General features: G+C 57.3%; 1 protein-coding gene across 3 annotated transcripts in view; it reads left to right on the forward strand.

The window, feature by feature from the left end:
- PACSIN1 (protein kinase C and casein kinase substrate in neurons 1) overlaps positions 1-16,890 on the forward strand; it is a 72,695-nt gene extending 55,805 nt beyond the window's left edge. For all 3 annotated transcript variants that reach the window (XM_003923169.4, XM_010334046.3, XM_010334045.3), the window contains exons 2-10: positions 7,694-7,819; positions 9,095-9,251; positions 10,368-10,603; positions 11,078-11,233; positions 11,343-11,518; positions 11,917-12,037; positions 12,135-12,262; positions 13,256-13,443; positions 14,141-16,890. In XM_003923169.4, the coding sequence (XP_003923218.1) occupies positions 7,757-7,819; positions 9,095-9,251; positions 10,368-10,603; positions 11,078-11,233; positions 11,343-11,518; positions 11,917-12,037; positions 12,135-12,262; positions 13,256-13,443; positions 14,141-14,250 (1,335 nt within the window). In that variant the 5' untranslated portion in view covers positions 7,694-7,756 and the 3' untranslated portion in view covers positions 14,251-16,890. The remainder of the gene's footprint in view (positions 1-7,693; positions 7,820-9,094; positions 9,252-10,367; positions 10,604-11,077; positions 11,234-11,342; positions 11,519-11,916; positions 12,038-12,134; positions 12,263-13,255; positions 13,444-14,140) is intronic.
- Positions 16,891-18,103: the final 1,213 nt, after the last annotated feature.

Genomic DNA, 18,103 nt, shown 5'->3' on the forward strand with positions numbered 1-18,103 from the left:
ATTATATTTGCTTCTTGGCTTTTTGCCTGCGCTGGAGGATAAGTTCCATGAGGGAAGAGCTGGTCTTCCTCCCTGCTGAGCCTGCCCCACCTGAAACAGGCTTGGAGGCCCTCGAACGATGTGGGCTGTGCAAAATGCTGCCTTGTCTACTTGGCTTGGGAGTAAGGAAGGGACGTAGGCCTTTTGGGGTGATTTTCTGGAGGAGGAAGAGAGAGCAGGGGGATGGTGAAAGGTCAGGCCAGGAGTGGGCCAGGGAGGAGGGGCCGCCACAGAGGCTGGGGTGCCTGAGGCTGTGTCTGAGGCTTGCCTGTTCTCACAGGGGGGCCACCAAGGGGTGCCTTGGGCCCCTTCCTGGCTGGGATGAGCACACCTGGTTCCCTCTGCCCTGGGCTTCTCTGGGGCCCTCCAGCCTCAAGTGAGGTTTGAGCTCTGCCTCCCTGAGTCTCCCCATTTGTGTTTCCATTCTCCTCTTTCCTCCTCACCTTGGGATCGTCATTTCTAATGAGCAGGCCCCTTGGGGACTGCCTGGAACACCCCAGGTTAGAGGAGATGGTGGTCTAGGGGACTGGTTTTCAGACCCAAAGAGGAAGCCTGGCCTGAGATCTTCCTTTCATGGGTGACCTGGAGACCTGGGGGTCCCAGGTGAGGCCCAACCCTGGAAGGGCTCTGGGCGTATTAGCTGAGGGGAGGGATGGGGGGGGCCAGGTGGTTCAGAGAGATGAGGCTCAGGTCATGAAGGCTCTGTACCTGTTAATACCCATAATACTGCAGGTGAACTCTGGGCCTCCTGTGCACTGGGTTCTCATTTCCTCCTACGCCAATTCCATGGGGTAGGCGCTATCATCACCTCCATTTTTCCGATGAGGAAACTGAGGCACAGAGCGTTTAAGTAACTTGCCAGGGTCAGTGGCAGAGCCGGGATTTGAACCTCATCTCCAGACATTCTGTCTGGCCCCTGGGGCAGTGTCTTAGCTATTGTGCTAATCGGCTCTTTGGGACAGCAGGTTGGTACTCCTGAACCAGCAAGAGTGCCTAGGGCAGGGCGTGCCTAAGAATGCACCACAGGGCCCGTGTCAGCGCTGTCAGATGAGGGGAGGGGAGGCTTCGAGGGCTGGGCATTTGGGGAAGCCTTCTTGGAGGGACAGGGATGGAGCTGGCCCCTGAAGGGAAGCAAGGTTTTTTGGGGAGGGGTGGGTGACAGAAGGGAGGACACATGCGCCCTGGGCTTGGTTGGGGGGCCGCGTGAGCAAAGGGGCAGAGGCTCTAGTGCAGGCGTCCCCAGACTTTTTACACAGGGGGCCAGTTCACTGTCCCTCAGACCGTTGGAGGGCCGCCACACACTGTGCTCCTCTCACTGACCACCAGTGAAAGAGGTGCCCCTTCCTGGGGCTGGATAAATGGCCTCAGGGGGCCGCATGTGGCCCGCGGGCCATAGTTTGGGGACCGCCTGATCTAGTGGACGTGGTGGTCCCGGCCGACCCGAATCCTTCCTGCTGCGCTGGGAGCCCCAGCAGAGGCGGGTCAGAGTCCCTGTCCGGCCCCAGGCCAGGCGCAGCCTGTCGGTCTGTCTCTGGGTGAGGTGAGGGGCAGCGGGGGATACCGCTGGGAATGTTTGTGGGACCTGAGGCTCTGGAGGAGGGGCAGGAAGCTCTGGTTTCCCCATGGCCCTGCCCCTGAGCCGAGCCTGTTGGGGGAGAAGGCCTTAGGCCAGGAGGGCTGGAGTGACACCCACGGAGAGCTGGGAGCAGGGGCAGGGGAAGGACCCACCCCTGGGTCCGAGTCTGGCTCTGCCTCCTCCCTGCTGTGTGACCTTGGACAAGTTATCTGACTTCTCTGAGTCTCCGCTGCTGTCTGTAGAACAGGGGAGGCAACAGCTATCTCAGTGGCTGTGAGAATTGGAGAGAAAGCATGTGAGGAGGCGCTATAATGGCACACGGTAGGCCCTCAAAGAGGGTTGTGTCGTTGATGCTGCCTGTGTGCTGCCGCACCCCTGAGGACAGTTGGTGGGGGGTGCCCTGCTGAGGGCAGGATGGTCCTGGGACCACAGGAAGAGGAGACCCTGGAACCCGGCCCTGAGGGCTGACCTAGAGGAGGGAAGGGCTCTCCAGGAGAAGCCCGGACTGGAGACAGAGGGTGGGTGGGACACGGGACCCCCTCGTGGCTCCTGGCTCCTGGCTCTGGTTGTATCATCATCGTCGTCGTCAGCATTGGCTGGGAGCCCACTGTGCACAGGTAACTGCGTCTGGCTCTGGGATAGAGAATTCATCACTTCTGCTGTTTATTGAGTGAATATTCCAGAAGGTCCTCGGCAATTATTCATTCATTTATATAACAAAGGTGCACTGCGCACTTACTATGTGGCTGGCGCTGCACTGGATGCAATGGCGTGATCTCAGCTCACTGTGACCTCCGCCTCCCGGGTTCAAGCGATTCTCCTGCCTCAGCCTCCCAAGTAGCTGGGATTACAGGCATGTGTTACCACGCCTGGATAGTTTTGTATTTTTAGTAGAGAAGGGGTTTCACCACGTTGGTCAGGCTAGTCTTGAACTCCCAACCTCAGGTGATCAGCCTGCCTCGGCCTCCTAAAGTGCTGGGATTACAGGCGTGAGCCACTGTACCTGGCCAAGGCTCGAGTTCTTAATTCCTCTATCCCTTCTTCAAGCCAGGAGTGGATGAAACACAGCTGGGGGCCCTGCCCTCCAGGGTTTCCTGGAGGCCCTTTCAAGAGATGCCTGGGCCTGAGGAGAGACGCGTTTCGTCCTCGGGCTTCTTTGTCACTAAGCCGATTGTCCAAGTTGGAGAACTGAGGCCTCCATCACAGACTTGGTCCAGATCTCACTGGTAGCGGTTAGGGGAGCCGGGGCCAGAGCCCTGCAGCCCTGTCCTGCACTTCACAGGCTCTGTTGTCCTCATGGATGAGAGAGGCAAGACCCTTCCCGGCTCCACAGAGAGAGGGTCATCCCTGAGATGGAGCTGTCGCCCCACTACCGGCAGCAGTGGTGACGAAAGGACAGTGAGCGCCGACACCTGCGGAGAGCTCGCATGCGTCGCCCATTTTACAGATGAGGACGCTGAGGCCCAGGAAGAGGAGGAGATCCACGCAGGGTCGCACGGCTCATGAGAGAGCCAGGGTTCGGACCCAGAGTATTTGGCTCCAGAGTCTGGGTTGTAATCCTACTCTGTGCTGCACGGGCTCCGGGGTCCAGTCCTCGCTCTGGCACCCTGTAGCCACATGATCTTGGCTTACCTCTCGGAGTCTTGGTCTCCGCAAGAAGAAAAAGAGGAAGCCCCTCGCTGTGAGGATCGCTGTGAGAATGAGTGAGGTGCTGGGTGTGAGGGCCTGTCCCGAGAAAGTGCTCAGTAAGCGTTGCTTCTGCTCTCCCTCAGGAGTCCCGGGAATGAGGCTCAACAGGGGCCACGCAGCAGGGGCGGGACTGTGGCGGGAGCAAGATTGAATCCCAGCTCCGCTGTTGACTGTCTCAAAGGCCATGCCTGCACTATTTTAACCACTTCGTGCCTCAGTTTCCCCATCTGTAAATAAAAATAAGCCACACATAAGGCATCCAGAGCAGTACCTAGCACACAGTAGGCACTAGGTAAACAGTAGCTAGTGACAGCCAGTGTTAATGTCAACACTGCTTTCTGTCATGAGAGTGTAGTGGTCAGGAGTGTGCACTCTGGATCCGGACCCTGGGCTCAAACCCCAGTTGCACGTTTCCCTACCTGGGTGTATTAGGCTCCCCGGAGAGACAGGATCAATTGGATGGATGGGTGGATGATAGATGGATAGATGGGTAGGTAGCAAAAGATGGATGAGAGGAGATTTATTAGGGGAGCGGTCTCACGTGATTGTGGAGAAGTCCCACGTTAGGCTGGCTGTGAGCTGCTGAATCATGGCTCAGTTCAAGTCCAAAGGCCTGAGAACCAGCGGAGCCGGTGGGGTCACTCAGTGTGCGGCCGAACGCCTGAGGACCTGCAGATCTGATGTGCAGGGGCAGGAGGAGAACGTCAGCTCCAGAAGAGAGCAGGAACTCACCATTCCTCTGCCTTTTCCTTCTCTCTAGGCCCTCAGCTGATTGGGTGGTGCCCGCCCACATTGGGTGAGGGCAGCTCTTCCTTCCTCAGTCCACTGATTGCAATGCCAGTCTCTTTCCAAACACCCTCACAGGCATAGCCAGAAATAACGCTTCACCAACTATCTGGGTATCCCCTAGTCCTGTCAAGTTGACCCCTGAAATTAACCATTACACTGGGCAAACTTTGGCAGGTTATTTCGCTGCTCTGTGACTCAGTTTCCTCATTTATAAAACAGTGTAACAGTAGTTCCCATGTCATATGGCCGTTGTCTATTTGCTGAGCTCCCACAGGAAGTCCTGTGCACCGTGCGCGGGACATTCGGCCCTCACTGCCTGCTGGCCACTGTCATGCTGTGATAGCCTTAAATAATAAGACCACGCAGGGATGCTGTGATGCTCTGGGCTCGCTTCTCCCCATGGCATGTGGACAAGCTCTGTCCCTGTTACGTCCCTGGGCCCCTGGATTCTCAGCTACAGTGTGGGGGTGACAGCAGAATCTGCCTGGTCAGGTCGTGGCGAGGATTAGAGGAGGTAGATTTGACATGTGAATTAATGCTGGCTGTCATTTATCGAGACACTAAAGGATCTTCAGGGCTGAGATAGCCTCACAGCCACTGGTGAGAGAAGGCAGATGAGCCTCGTGCCCCTTTAAAGGGTTGAGAAACGCTAGGAGCACGGCCCACAGGGAGTGCCAGGTGCCAGCCACATCCCTTTCTGATGGTCAGAGATGAAGCCTTTTTAGTGACAGCAGGTACCAACTGCCCTTCAGGAAGGACATGGCATTTGTCCAGAGTTGAGCCTCCTGCCTGCCCCTCAGGTGGGGGTGTGAGGCTAGTTTGGAAGAGGCGGAGGCAGGCTGGGACGGTGTGTCTAGCCACATGATACGGGGGTCCACATGCTGCCTTCTGGCTCTTCCTCCTGAGCCCATCCCTGTGTGCATCAGACCCGAGGCTGGAGTTGGGAGGGCCTAGAGTCTGCCATGGGCTGGACATTCACCACCTCATCTAATCCTTAAGTCAGCCATATCATCCCCATTTCCCAGCAAGGCCCAGAGAGGCCTGCAGATTGCCCATGGTCACACAGCATGTTCGTAGCAGAGCAGGGACCCTGAGGTTGGAGCTGTTTCCACTACGCTTCCTCCCTCAGCTGGGAGCTGGAGAGACGCATTACCTGGTAACACCGAGCGTGGACCCCAGCGACTTCCAGGAGCCCTGGGCCTGGCCTTTTCTGGACAAGGTGGAGAGTGGTCTCAGCCATCGGGCATTCTAGCCTGACATGGCAGGACTCAGCTGCATTGTCCCCTCCCTCCATGCTCACAGCACCCTCCATCCTGGTTCCTAGCTCCCTCAACTCTCCCCCAACACAAGCAATTCTGGCTGGACACGGTGGCTCACACCTATAATCCCAGCTCTTTGGGAGGCTGAGGCAGGCGGATCACCTGAGGTCGGGAGTATGAGACCAGCCTGACCAACATGGAGAAACCCCGTCTCTACTAAAATCACAAAAATTAGCCGGGCATGGTGGTGCATGCCTGTAATCCCACTACTTGGGAGGCTAGGGCAGGAGATTTGCTTGAACCCGGGAGCGAAGGATGTGGTGAGCTAAGACCACGCCATTACACTCCAGCCTGGGCAACAAGAGCAAGACTCTGTCTCAAAAAATACAAATATAAATATTAAAAATCTGCAATTCATGGAGATGTGGCAAAATTAAAAGGGTACGAAAGGACCTACAGAAGAAAGTCTCCCTCCCCCTTCGGCCCCTGGCCACCCTATTCCCTAGAGATAGTCGCCATATCCAGTTTCTCTTGCCGTCTTCCCCAAACACTCCCTGCGTCTGTATTTTCCCAGCCGCACGGGTCTGCACCTTGCTCACTTGGCTTTAGTGATGCGATGTGGGGGAAGGTTCCATTTGGGAGCAGAGCTTCCATGACAGGTCTGCACCGTAACGTATGGACCCAGCCCTCCGTGGAGGTATTTGGGCTGTTTCCAGTCTTTCAAGTCCACAAGCAGTACTGTAGTAAATGATCTTATGCATCATCTGACTGACTGGCTGGAAGGCAATTCCTAGAAGTGGTGGTGCTGGGTAAAGGGTGCGTGCCCACAATTGTATCGATGACAATTGTATGGTATTAAGTTACTTTCCCATTACCGTGGGTGAGACACACATGGCTTGGGTTCTCCCTTTGGTCCCACGAGGGAATGAATGGCTCTACCCTCCACCCACCTCCTGCTCACGCCCTCCGGCCCCTGTGGCAGCTATGCATTATGGGGGAGTCCCAAGGGGCAGAGTTCTGTGTGACATTAAGGGTTCTAAAAGGGACTGGTCCCAGGGATTCCTGTCTCGTCTGGCTGACCATGCTTCCTTAAGCATCCCTGCTTTCTGCTTCTCCGTATCTAAATTTAAAATGTTGCTTATGAAGTAAGTACATCTTTATAAGTGAAAAGTGCCAAGTTAAGGAAAGAAAACTTCAGACTCATTTCTTTGTCCCTTGATGAAATCCAGCCGCCCTCCCTCTCGCCCACCCCCACTGTGCGTGAGTTTGTGGGAAAGTCTGCCTGTGGTTCTGCTAAAAGGGAGGGAACAAAGTATGTTTAGATGCCTGAGAGTGCAAGAGGCAATGCTGGGCTATTACTGGGAAAGAGCCCCAGGCCCTGGACAGATGGGGAGCCCTAGCGGGAGGGATATCCTCCACCAACCATCCTCACATGTTGTGAGCCCTGCCCTGAACCTGACAACCAGCTGCTGGTGAGGGCTGGGGGGGTCCCCTGGACCCCCAGGTTGGGCTAAATCTTGCAGAGGCCAGCCCTCCCTGAGCATCCACACTGTCAGTGTTCACAGTCCTGGGGCTGCAGTGCAGAAGCAGGGAGGCGTTCCCTGGTGCCCAGATCCAGCCAGGGGCTGGCAGCTTGCAGTGGGGCCAGGCCCGGCCTGCACTCTGCTGCCTCTTTGAAAATCAGGCTCCTGGCCCTCTGAGTCCTAGCTCTTGACTACTGAGCCGTTCTTGCCTGAGGTAACATCGAGGCCTGGCTGGGGGAGGGGAGGAAGAGAGTACCCACCTCGGCCCTGGGGCAGCGCACGGCCTAGATTGGACAACCGTGATGGCTGCCAGCAGATCCAGGGCAGACACAGCCACCCCAGACACTCCCATAGATCACGGTGGTGTGACCTGTGGGTCAGGACGCCACACATTTGGGACTCCCAGGAGACTTGTACAGAGCTAATGGGGGCTGCCGAGGTTGGGAGCAAGGGCAGCCGGAAGGGCATTTACAAGGTTCCAGGGCTCAGGTAACTGAGGAGGCGCTGAGCCTGGGCTGCAACAGTCCAGGAGACAGAACCGGCTCGGCAGGGCTGGGGCTGGCTTCTGAGTGGAGGTGATCATACTGGAGCTAGAGGATGGATTCCAGGGAGGGGGAAGGAGTAGGGATGGGGAGGTGAGCATAAGGGTAGTATAGGGTGACTTTGGGGTTACCTTAGGTCTGGTGAGCTAGTCTCTGGACAGGAAGCCGGCATCCTAATGCAATCCTCCTCCCATGGAGCCCCCCATCCTGTCGGCTTGGGGCAAAGGGTAGAGGGCGTTTCCCTCATCTCCATCGATCTCTCTCCTGCCTTCCCAGTGCATGAGCAGCGGAGCCTGCTAACTGCAGCTGCGCATCTGTCCATCCCCCTGCGGCTACACCATGTCTGGCTCCTACGATGAGGCCTCACTGGCTCCAGAGGAGACCACCGACAGCTTCTGGGAGGTGAGGCTCTGATGCGCCCCAGGTCCTGGGGATCAGACAGCCTGGCTATTTGGAGGCCAGGCTCCCTCATCACTCACCCCTTGACCTCAGGCTGCACTCCCCAGGCCCCGGGGCCCCTCCAAAGCCCTAGATATCCAACAGGCAGCAGTAGCCATGAAGTGGCATAAGAGCCCTGCCCACTGAGCCAGGAGCTCCTCTCTCCCCACAGCTGCCCCCAGAGAGAGCCTGCGGCATTTCACAATGTGGGAACAGGCCCTCGTGACTCTGTGGCACTTCCATCAGGCAGGTGCAGCACAGCCTTTCCCAGCTGTTCTCATTTCCCTCTCTCGGCCCCCATTCTGAGGTGGGCAGGGGTGGAGCACCGGACACAGAGGAGGGAGTGAGCTCCTAGAGCCCTACGGGGCGGAGGCGCGGCCAGAAGCCAGCATTTTCAGAGCCTTCAGAAATATTTGAGACCTGGAGGAAAAAAAAATTGCTATTGGCTCCCGAAACCCAAGACGAAAACTGCCAAACCTAAATTAATAAGCGTTTAATGCGATGTCTACAAAACATAATATTATGTCAAGAAGCTGCAGCTCAACTCAACGCTTATATGGCTATATAAATATAATAGATTTAGCTCACAAAAACAAAATGAATAATTCATTCCAGCCCAAGTCCAAATTTTTTCTTTTTCTTTTCTTTTCTTTTTTTTTTTTTTTTTTGAGACGGAGTTTTGCTCTTGTTACCCAGGCTGGAGTGCAATGGCGCGATCTCGGCTCACCGCAACCTCCGCCTCCTGGGTTCAGGCAATTCTCCTGCCTCAGCCTCCTGAGTAGCTGGGATTACAGGCACGCGCCACCACGCCCAGCTAGTTTTTTGTATTTTTAGTAGAGACGGGGTTTCACCATGTTGACCAGGATGGTCTCGATCTCTTGACCTCATGATCCGCGCACCTCGGCCTCCCAAAGTGCTGGGATTACAGGCGTGAGCCACCGCGCCCGGCCCCAAGTCCAAATTCTAAAAATCCTTCTGCATTTTGTGGCAGCGAGAAAATCATGTTTAAAGCGGGGTGAGGGTGCATGTAGACGGTGGGGTCTGACGCAGGGTGCTGGAGCCTCCAAAAGTTGGTTTCCAGGGTACACACTGAGGCCCGGCCGCGGGGAGGGGGGCGGGGACGTGGGCGGAGCCGGAGGCGGTGGGCGGGAGACCGTGGGCGGGGCCGCTCCGGATGCGGCGGGCGGGGCCGGGGACGCTGGGAACCCGCGGGAGTGGGGCTCGCTGCTTGGCCGCCAGGTGGGGAACTACAAGCGGACGGTGAAGCGCATCGATGACGGCCACCGCCTGTGCAACGACCTGATGAACTGCGTGCAGGAGCGCGCCAAGATCGAGAAGGCGTACGCGCAGCAGCTCACCGACTGGGCCAAGCGTTGGCGCCAGCTCATCGAGAAAGGTGCTCCCCCAGGCCCGCACCGTGCGCGCCCCCAGGCCGTCGCCGGCCCCCCCAGTCTGGGTGCTGGGAGCCCCGCATCGACCAGCCTCAGGACCTTCTCAGGCGCTCTTCCCTCCTAGATCAAACCAGGCCTACTGTTCATCTCTATTTTGTACAACTTTAGGTTGGGTTAAAAAAAAAATGACTTTTTATTTTGAAATAATTTAAATTGTGTGAAAGTTGCAACAGTCGTACGAAGAATTCGTGCATAGCCTTCCCCCAGACTCACGGGCCCCACGTTTGCTTTCTCACTGACTGTTTATTGATATGCATGTTTTCTGAACCATTTGAGAGTAAGTTGGAGCCATTATCCCTGTTCACCCCTAAATTCCTCACGAATAAGAGCATTTGCTCATGTAAGCATAGTTCAGCTGTCAAATCTGGGACATGTAATACGACCCATGCACACACTTACCGAGTAGCAATTGTGCCTGCCAGTCCAGTATCCGGAGCGGTCGTACGTGGCCTCTAGGCGTCGTGTCTCCAGGTTCCTTTTATCTAGAACAGTTTCGAGTTGCGGTTTACAAATACTTGTTCACGTTGTTCTCTTGCAGTATGCTCTAAACCCCATGAAGGCAGGGGCTGGGCCTATACCACCTAGCACAGTGCCCCGCACAGAGCCGGTGCCAGTACACAAACAACAAGTCAATGTGGAGTGACTGGTCCCCAGTGGCCTCCGGGCCTCTGTCACAAGCTTCAGCTAACATTCCTGGAGCACCTACTGTGTGCCTGGAGCTGTGCTGGGCTTGTCAGAACTCACAGGGTCCAGGCCTCCCCCTCCGACTCCATTCCATGGGGCTCCCATGCTGACGGGGGAGATAAGGAGGGAGATACAGCCGCAGATACTGTGAGAAGAATGCAGGGAGGGCTGCAGGCCATAGTGTGAGGGCAGAGCAGTCAGGGAAGGCTTCCTGGAGATGGTGGCTGATGGGGACCTAAAGGATGAGGTCGCGTAGAGCAGAGGAGGGCATTTCTGCTGTCATGGGAGGAAGGAGAACGCCTCAGAGGAAGGAGGTGTGAGGGGGGCCTCTGGGCAGAGGGCGATGAGGTTCCTGTGACCTATTGCCATTCCCTCAGGCCCACAGTATGGCAGCCTGGAGCGGGCCTGGGGTGCCATAATGACGGAGGCCGACAAGGTGAGTGAGCTGCACCAGGAGGTGAAGAACAACCTGCTGAACGAGGACCTGGAGAAGGTGAAGAACTGGCAGAAGGACGCCTATCACAAGCAGATTATGGGCGGCTTCAAGGAGACCAAGGAGGCTGAAGATGGCTTCCGCAAGGCCCAGAAGCCCTGGGCCAAGAAGATGAAGGAGGTGCTCAGTGGGTGCTGCTATGGGCGGGGTGGGGTGGGCTCGTCTGATCAGAGGGTGCTGATCCCAGGGAGGGCATCGATGGATAGGGTGGGCTGGGCACTGCCCTCCGGGATTGTGCCCAGGGGAGCAGCACTGTCTTCCAGGAAGAAATATTCATAGATGAGCAGGCAGTGCCCATTGGGTTAAGAGACCCATGGGCAAAAAGGGGCACTGTCCCCAGGAAAGATACCAGCGGGGGCAGAAGGGCACATTGGTCTCTTGTCCTCAGATGGGGCAGGTACTGTACTTCCTGACAGGAGGGTATCTGCAGGGGAGCAGGCAGTGCCAAGCAGAGAAGCAGCCACAGATGGACGGGGGCTGCTGGAGCCAGGGCCTGCATCCCTTCTGCCTCTTGAGTGTGGCTCACAGCTCCCGGGGAGTGGGCAGGGGAGGAGTTAATGAGTGACCCTACTCCCTCTTGCACCTTCCCCGCAGCTGGAGACAGCCAAGAAGGCCTACCATTTGGCTTGCAAAGAGGAGAAGATGGCCATGACACGGGAGATGAACAGCAAGACAGAGCAGTCGGTCACAGCTGAGCAGCAAAAGAAGCTGCAGGACAAAGTGGACAAGTGCAAGCAGGATGTGCAGAAGGTGCTGGCGGGCGCGGTGGGAGCAGGGGCCCGGGGCCCTGGCAGCAGGTGGTGCTTGGGAGCTGCAGGCCTGGCTAGGTGTCACCCTCTCTCCACTCTGGTGCCCACAGACACAGGAGAAGTACGAGAAAGTGCTGGAAGATGTGGGCAAGACCACACCCCAGTACATGGAGAACATGGAGCAGGTGTTTGAGCAGTGCCAGCAATTCGAGGAAAAGCGGCTGGTCTTCCTCAAGGAGGTGCTGCTGGACATCAAACGGCACCTCAACCTGGCTGAGAACAGCAGGTACCTGGTCATGGCAGGCACAGAGGGCACAGGTACAGGCAGCAGATGGTGTGACCGGCATGCAGGACCTCCCAGCCCTACCTCACAGTGACGGGAAGGGGAGGCAGAGCTGCAGGGGTCAAGAGAGATGAGGCTTCAAACAGAGGGGCTGTCGGGTGCAAGCTGACACTGGGTACTCTAGAAACACATGCTGGATGATGGGTGAATGGCCAAGGTGGGAGGGAGAAGGGCGTCCACCGAGCATGCCCGGAGCTGCTGCTTGAAAAGCTCACATGATTCCTGGCTGGGCAGCATGCCCAGCACCCTGGTCCCCTGAATGGGATCTGGCCCCTCACCAAGGATGAGAAGGGGCCACGGTGAATCTGTGCCCTCCACCTCCCCCATCTCCCTGAGCACAGCTACATCCATGTGTACCGTGAGCTGGAGCAGGCCATCCGGGGGGCTGATGCCCAGGAAGACCTCAGATGGTTCCGCAGCACCAGTGGCCCCGGCATGCCCATGAACTGGCCCCAGTTTGAGGTGAGGATATGTGGGGAGGGGAAGGGGAGCCTGAAGAGGCTGAAAGGTGCCTCAGGGTGTAGCCCCCCCAAGCCTGACTGCTCCACCGCCCCACCAGGAATGGAACCCAGACCTCCCTCACACCACCACCAAGAAGGAGAAACAGCCCAAGAAGGCAGAGGGAGCGGCACTGTCCAATGCCACTGGGGCAGTAGAGTCCACATCCCAGGCTGGGGACCGCGGCAGGTGAGTGCCTCCCGAGGAGCTTCCTGAGGCCAAGAGGCACCCACACACCAGGGCAGCTGCTTTTTACTTCAGGAGACGATAATGGTCTTGCTCATAGCAACTGTGTCTCCTCTGTAAAGGAGAGAGGTAGTTCATCACTCTAGAGCAGAGGTCCGCAACCTTTTTGGCACCGGGGGCCAGTTTTGTGGAAGATAATTTTTCCAGGGGTGGGACGGGGGTGGTTTTGGGACGAAACTGTTCCACCTCACATCATCAGGCATTAGATTCTTATCAGGAGGGTGCAACCTGGATCCCTCCCATGCGAAGTTCACAGTAGGATTTGCGCTCCTATGGGAATCCAATGACACCGCCGATCTTACAGGAGGTGGAGCTCCGGAGATCATGCTTACTAGTCACTCACCTCCTGCTGTGCTGCCTGGTTCCTAACAGGCCACAGACTATCTGCAGCCCCAGGGTTGGGGACCCCTGGTCTAGAACATAGGAACCAAGCCTCCTCTCTAAAAAAATAGTGGTAGTGGATGGTTCTAAAGAACCTACTGTGTGTGGCACGGTTCTATGCACTTTCCATGTGTTAACTCATTCAAGCCCAAGTCCATAAATATTCCTATTTTACGGGAGCAACCGAAATCCAGAGAGGTTAAGTGGCTTGCCGAAGGTCACATAGAAAGTTAGCAAACCTCAGAGCCAGATAGGATGCCCAGGAGGTCTGACTCCAGGATCCTTGCTCTTAGCCATTAGGCAGTACTCCTCCTCTCCATGTGTGCCCTGGGGTCCCCTTCAGTGCCCTCTCCCTAGAGGGCTGAATAATAACGCAAATGGTCCTGCTTGTAACCATCGGTTTAAAGCGCTCATGAGGGTCACCCCGTCCTATGTAGACAATCCTTGCTCTAGCCTTGGTAGAATTCGAGGTCGGAGCTCTCATTAGGAGGAATGAGTAGCCATGGGGTGCGGTGCGGGGAGACATCGAAGCTGGGTCCTCCCTCTGCGTCTCAGTGTTAGCAGCTACGACAGAGGCCAGCCTTACGCCACTGAATGGTCGGACGACGAGAGCGGGAACCCCTTTGGGGGCAATGAGGCCAACGGGGGCGCCAACCCCTTTGAAGACGACTCCAAGGGAGTGCGCGTGCGGGCGCTCTACGACTACGACGGCCAGGAGCAGGACGAGCTCAGCTTTAAGGCCGGTAGGGCGGCTGGGCGAGGCAGTGCCTGAGAGAGGCCTGGGCCTGGATTCGGTGTGTGGTGGAGCAGGGGCGGTGCCTGAGAGAGGCTTGGGCCTGGATTGGATGTGTGGTGGAGCAGGGGCGGTGCCTGAAAGAGGCCTGGGCCTGGATTCGGTGTGTGGTGGAGCAGGGGCGGTGCCTGAGAGAGGCCTGGGCCTGGATTGGGTGTGTGGTGGGGCAGGGGCGGTGTCTGAGAGAGGCCTGGGCCTGGATTGGGTGTGTGGTCGGGTGGAGGTAGGGCTTGAAGACGGGTTGCAGGGATTTGCAGGGAACTGAATGGGGCGTGGCCTGGATGTGGGCGTGGCCTGGGCCCGAGATGGGAGTTGGGGCAAGATTTAGATGAGGCAATGGGGATAGGGCCCATTTGGTGCCAGGGGCAATGTCAGAACCTGAGAATAGGGTGGCTGCGAGGTCTGGGCTTAGGGGCGGAGCCGACCCTCAGATTAGGTGAATAAGATAGGCCAGGATCCCTATGCCAAGGGTGACACGTGAATATTGGCGTGGGTCTGGGACTGGTCTTCATGGGCGGGGCCCGTGGCCAGAATCTAAGACCCAGTACTGTAATGAAGAGGGGGCACTGGAGGGCTCCCCTACCAGCGGGTGTGTTGAGGGAGGGGCTGCCTTCTCTCTGAGCCCCTCCCTGTGTTCTCTTTACCAGGAGACGAACTCACCAAGCTGGGCGAAGAGGATGAGCAGGGCTGGTGCCGTGGGCGGCTGGACAGCGGGCAGCTGGGCCTCTACCCCGCCAACTACGTGGAGGCTATCTAGAGGCCGGCTCCCTCCACACTCCCCTCACTCCTCCGCACCACCTCCCCTCCCGTCCCACTCTTGTCTCCTTTCCCTTGCCATAGAGTTCCAGACATATTTTCCGATCAAGCTTTTATTTTTTTAAAAGTCAAAACAGAACAAAACAAAGTATACAGAGACAGAGCATTTGCAGGGCCACCTGGAGGCTGGGGTGCAGGGACTTGGGGTGATGGCCCCAGGGTAGGTTGGGGCCTTAGGACTTAGCCCAACGTTACAACATCTGCTCTTCGGGTACCACCAAAGAGTCTCCTGAGCCCTGAGGGATGTCTCCTGACTCTTCCACCCTGCCTCACTCCCTCCATCCCGCTCCACCCCAGGCTGCCGGCACCTGCCCCGTTCCCTGGCCTGGTTTCCTAACCTCTTCCTCCCTTGCCCTGCTTCCCCTCCTCCACCACACTGTTCTCAAAAGCCTCCTTTCCAGACCCCAGGAAGGAAGGCTTCCCCATCTTTAGTCTTCCACTCTGCCCCGGGGAGCACCCTTCGACTCCTAGCCCCGTCCCTTGGGATCGGTGGGACTGGAGGAGTAATGGTCACCCTCCTTCCCCATGGAGGTTTCCAGGGGTTTCCCAGACATGAAAGAGGGGTGAGCTGGAGAAAGTGATGATATCACTGGGGTATAGGAGGGTGCATGAAGGGTGTGCAGACCCTCAGCCCGGGCTGTGCCAGCCCCTCCGGACCCGGGCCCATCTGAGGGACCAAGACCCTGCTACATAGGGCCTTCTTTCCAGCAGTCAGCACATTGAGCATTGGCTCTTCAGCAGATCCGTAGAGGACCTGTTCCCTCTCATAAGTCCCCTGGCCTAGGGTGGGGACCCCCAAACCCATGGCAAAGCCAGCAACAGTAGCAGCCTCCTCCCATTTGTCCCCCTGGCCCCCCACCCTCCCTCCATGTCCATCTAAAAACTGTAAAATCCCTGGGTTCCACATCAGCCTCCATGAAGCCAAGCCTTGTACCTGCAAGGCTCTAAGTCCTAACCATCCCTCTCTCCTCTTCTCTGGCCTGCCTGGGGAGCCCCTGAGGGCCCCATGGGTGCCTCCAGCATGAGTTTGGCAGGAAGGAGGAGCCCTGGCCCTCAGGCGGAAGATAGTCACATGTCTCTCCTCCTTGTCCCCATGGCCCCCAGAGCAACATTCCCTCTGCTGGCAGCCCTTCCATCTCCCCAAGCCTGGTCAGAATGAAAGCACCTCTGAGGGTGGGTGGGAGCAAAGGGCCCACCTGCTGGTTGGCGACAGCAGTGGTGCCGGAGTGCTAGGTACCAGCCTCTCCCGCACAAGAGGAGTTCCGGGGGCTTGGGAAGCAGAACTGGGTTGAACAAAACCCCACAACGTCGGAGAGCTGAAAGAAAAGGCTGTTAGGGGCCTCTGGGGCAAGGAGTTGAGAAGTCCTGCAGCACCAGGTGAGACTTGTTTACGACGGATGCCACTTCTAGGCCTCTGGACTGCAGATGCCCTCCTCCCTCCTGCACACCTGGCCTCCTGGGCCTCCAGGTAAAGCGAGCGAGCCAGCCCAGCCCTGTCACCCCTCAGTCCTCCTTTGCTCCTGCTGCTTCTCCCAACAGCCCACTGTTAGGAGGTAGTAGATCCCAGCCTCAAGGCTCTGACCTTCTCCACGTGGGCGTGGAGCATCCTGACATTGGTAGGGGCTTGAGCTGGGACAGGCTTCCCTCAGGGCCAGGGACGATGGCACCCAGGGACAGACAGACCTCCTTCCTGCTGCCAGCGCCCCCTTCCTTATCACTCTGTCTGGTCTCTGGGCCTCAGCTGCAGCCTGAGATGTGTCCTGGGCTCCTCAGAGCCTGAAGCAAGCTTTTGGAAGCCTGTAGTCCTCCCAGCTCCAGCGCAGAAGCCTCTCCAGCCTTTCCCCAGGCAGGAGTTGGGGTTGGGGGCCTCTGTCCCTCGTCGCTTTACCTTGGAAAGGTGGGAAGCTGACACATCTGCATCTTGGGGCCTGGGCTCCCCCTCTCTGTGCCCGCGGCTTCCCAGCCCCTGCGGAGGAGCTGCAGCCCCACTGGACTCCAGCCTGTCCCTCTTAGCATGCTAAGCTGCCCACTCCAGGGCAGGGACTCGAAACCCCCTCCCTCCTGAGCAGCCACCTCGGGGGCCCTGTTTGGGACCACTCTCTCTCAGTCGTCCCCAGGCTCCTCGGGGCCCCAGAGTGGGAGGGTCTCCTTCCTGGAAGTCCTCGTGAGCTCCGGGGCCCAGCCCTACCTGCCAGTGCGGGTGTCAGGGCACTTTACACCGAACGTGGGGGCCACGCCCCTTGCCACGCCCACGGCCTCCTCCTGTAGCTCCTGCCCACACCCTCGATGCTGCACGGGCCCACCCCAGCAGGGCTCGGCGACTGATGTGTTTTGTCCCCAATTAACCACCATTCTGCGGCCTGGTTCTGAGGAGCCGGCGCTGCCCCACCGCCCGCCGTCTGCCGCCCTAGGCTTCCTGACTCCATTAGTTCCGACACTTGTGAAACTCCGAGAAGTGCTGTGGTCTCAGCAATGCCCCTGTTTTGTACATGATTGTGTAATTTAAAGGTATATAAATACAAATATATATATCTATCTGTTGTGATTGTATGACTGTGGATAAAATCCAGAATTGTGTCAACCTGGCTGCGCACTGTCATCTTGAGTCTTGTGTGCCTTCTCCAGCCCTGGGGGTTGCTGAACCCTCTGAGAGCTGTTTGTGTTGGGATGTGGGGAGCGGGGGTGGTGTCCAAGCAGGACCGGGTGCTGTCCTGGCTGATCATCCACAGACTGGGCTGCTGAGGGCTGGTCCCTTCCCCCTGCAGGGGCCTGGGTCTTGTCTGGACTTGGGAGGGGCATACTGGAGGCTCCTGGAGCTCTGACCCATTCAGGATCTGGGTGCCTGGTGACAAGCCCTGATGGATCAAGAAGGAATGAGGTGACTGGGCACAGTGGCTCACACCTGTAATCCCAGCACTTTGGGAGGCCGAGGCAGGCAGACCACGAGGTCAAGAGATCGAGACCATCCTGGCCAACATGGTGAAACTCCGTCTCTACTAAAAATACAAAAGATTAGCTGGGTGTGGTGGTGCGCGCCTATTGTCCTAGCTACTTGGGAGGCTGAAGCAGGAGAATTGCTTGAAACCGAGAGGCAGAGGTTGCAGTGAGCCGAGATTGCGTTACTGCACTCCAGCCTGGCACCTGATGACTGAGCAAGATTCAAAAAAAAAGAAGGAATGAGACCCTCAAACAGGTTTTGCTTTTTATTTTTTATAAATTTTTATTTATTTATTTATTTATTTTGAGAAGGAGTCTCGCACTGTTGCCCAGGCTAGAGTGCAGTGGCATGATCTCGGCTTGCTGTAACCTCCACCTCATGGGTTCAAGGGATTCTCCTGCCTCAGTCTCCCAAGTAGCTGGGATTACAGGCCTGCGCCACCATGCCCAGCTAACTTTTTGTATTTTTAGTAGAGATGAGGTTTCACCATGTTGGCCAGACTGGTCTTAAACTCCTGACTCATGATCCACCCACCTAGGCCTCCCAAAGTACTGGGATTACAGGTGTGAGCCACCGTTGCCCAGCGGTTTTGCTTTTTAAAGCAGAATTCTAAGTGACTGCTGAGGCCCACGGTTCCCGGCTGTCCACAGTGCCAACCAAGCTCCCTGTGTGGTGACGTTGGGCCATGCCATGCCCTCCTGCATCCCACCTGGCTCTGAAGGCATTTCTGTGTGGGACCCATGGGAAGGCTCCCTGGGGAGAATTTCTCAGGGGCATGGGCAGGGCCAGAGCTCTGGGCTCTTGGCTGTTCTGCTAGCCCCAGGCCAGCCCTGGGTCCACCTCCCTGACCCCGCAC

This window comes from Saimiri boliviensis, chromosome 4 (assembly GCF_048565385.1).
Source record: "Saimiri boliviensis isolate mSaiBol1 chromosome 4, mSaiBol1.pri, whole genome shotgun sequence".
NCBI classification, from domain to species: Eukaryota; Metazoa; Chordata; class Mammalia; order Primates; family Cebidae; genus Saimiri; species Saimiri boliviensis.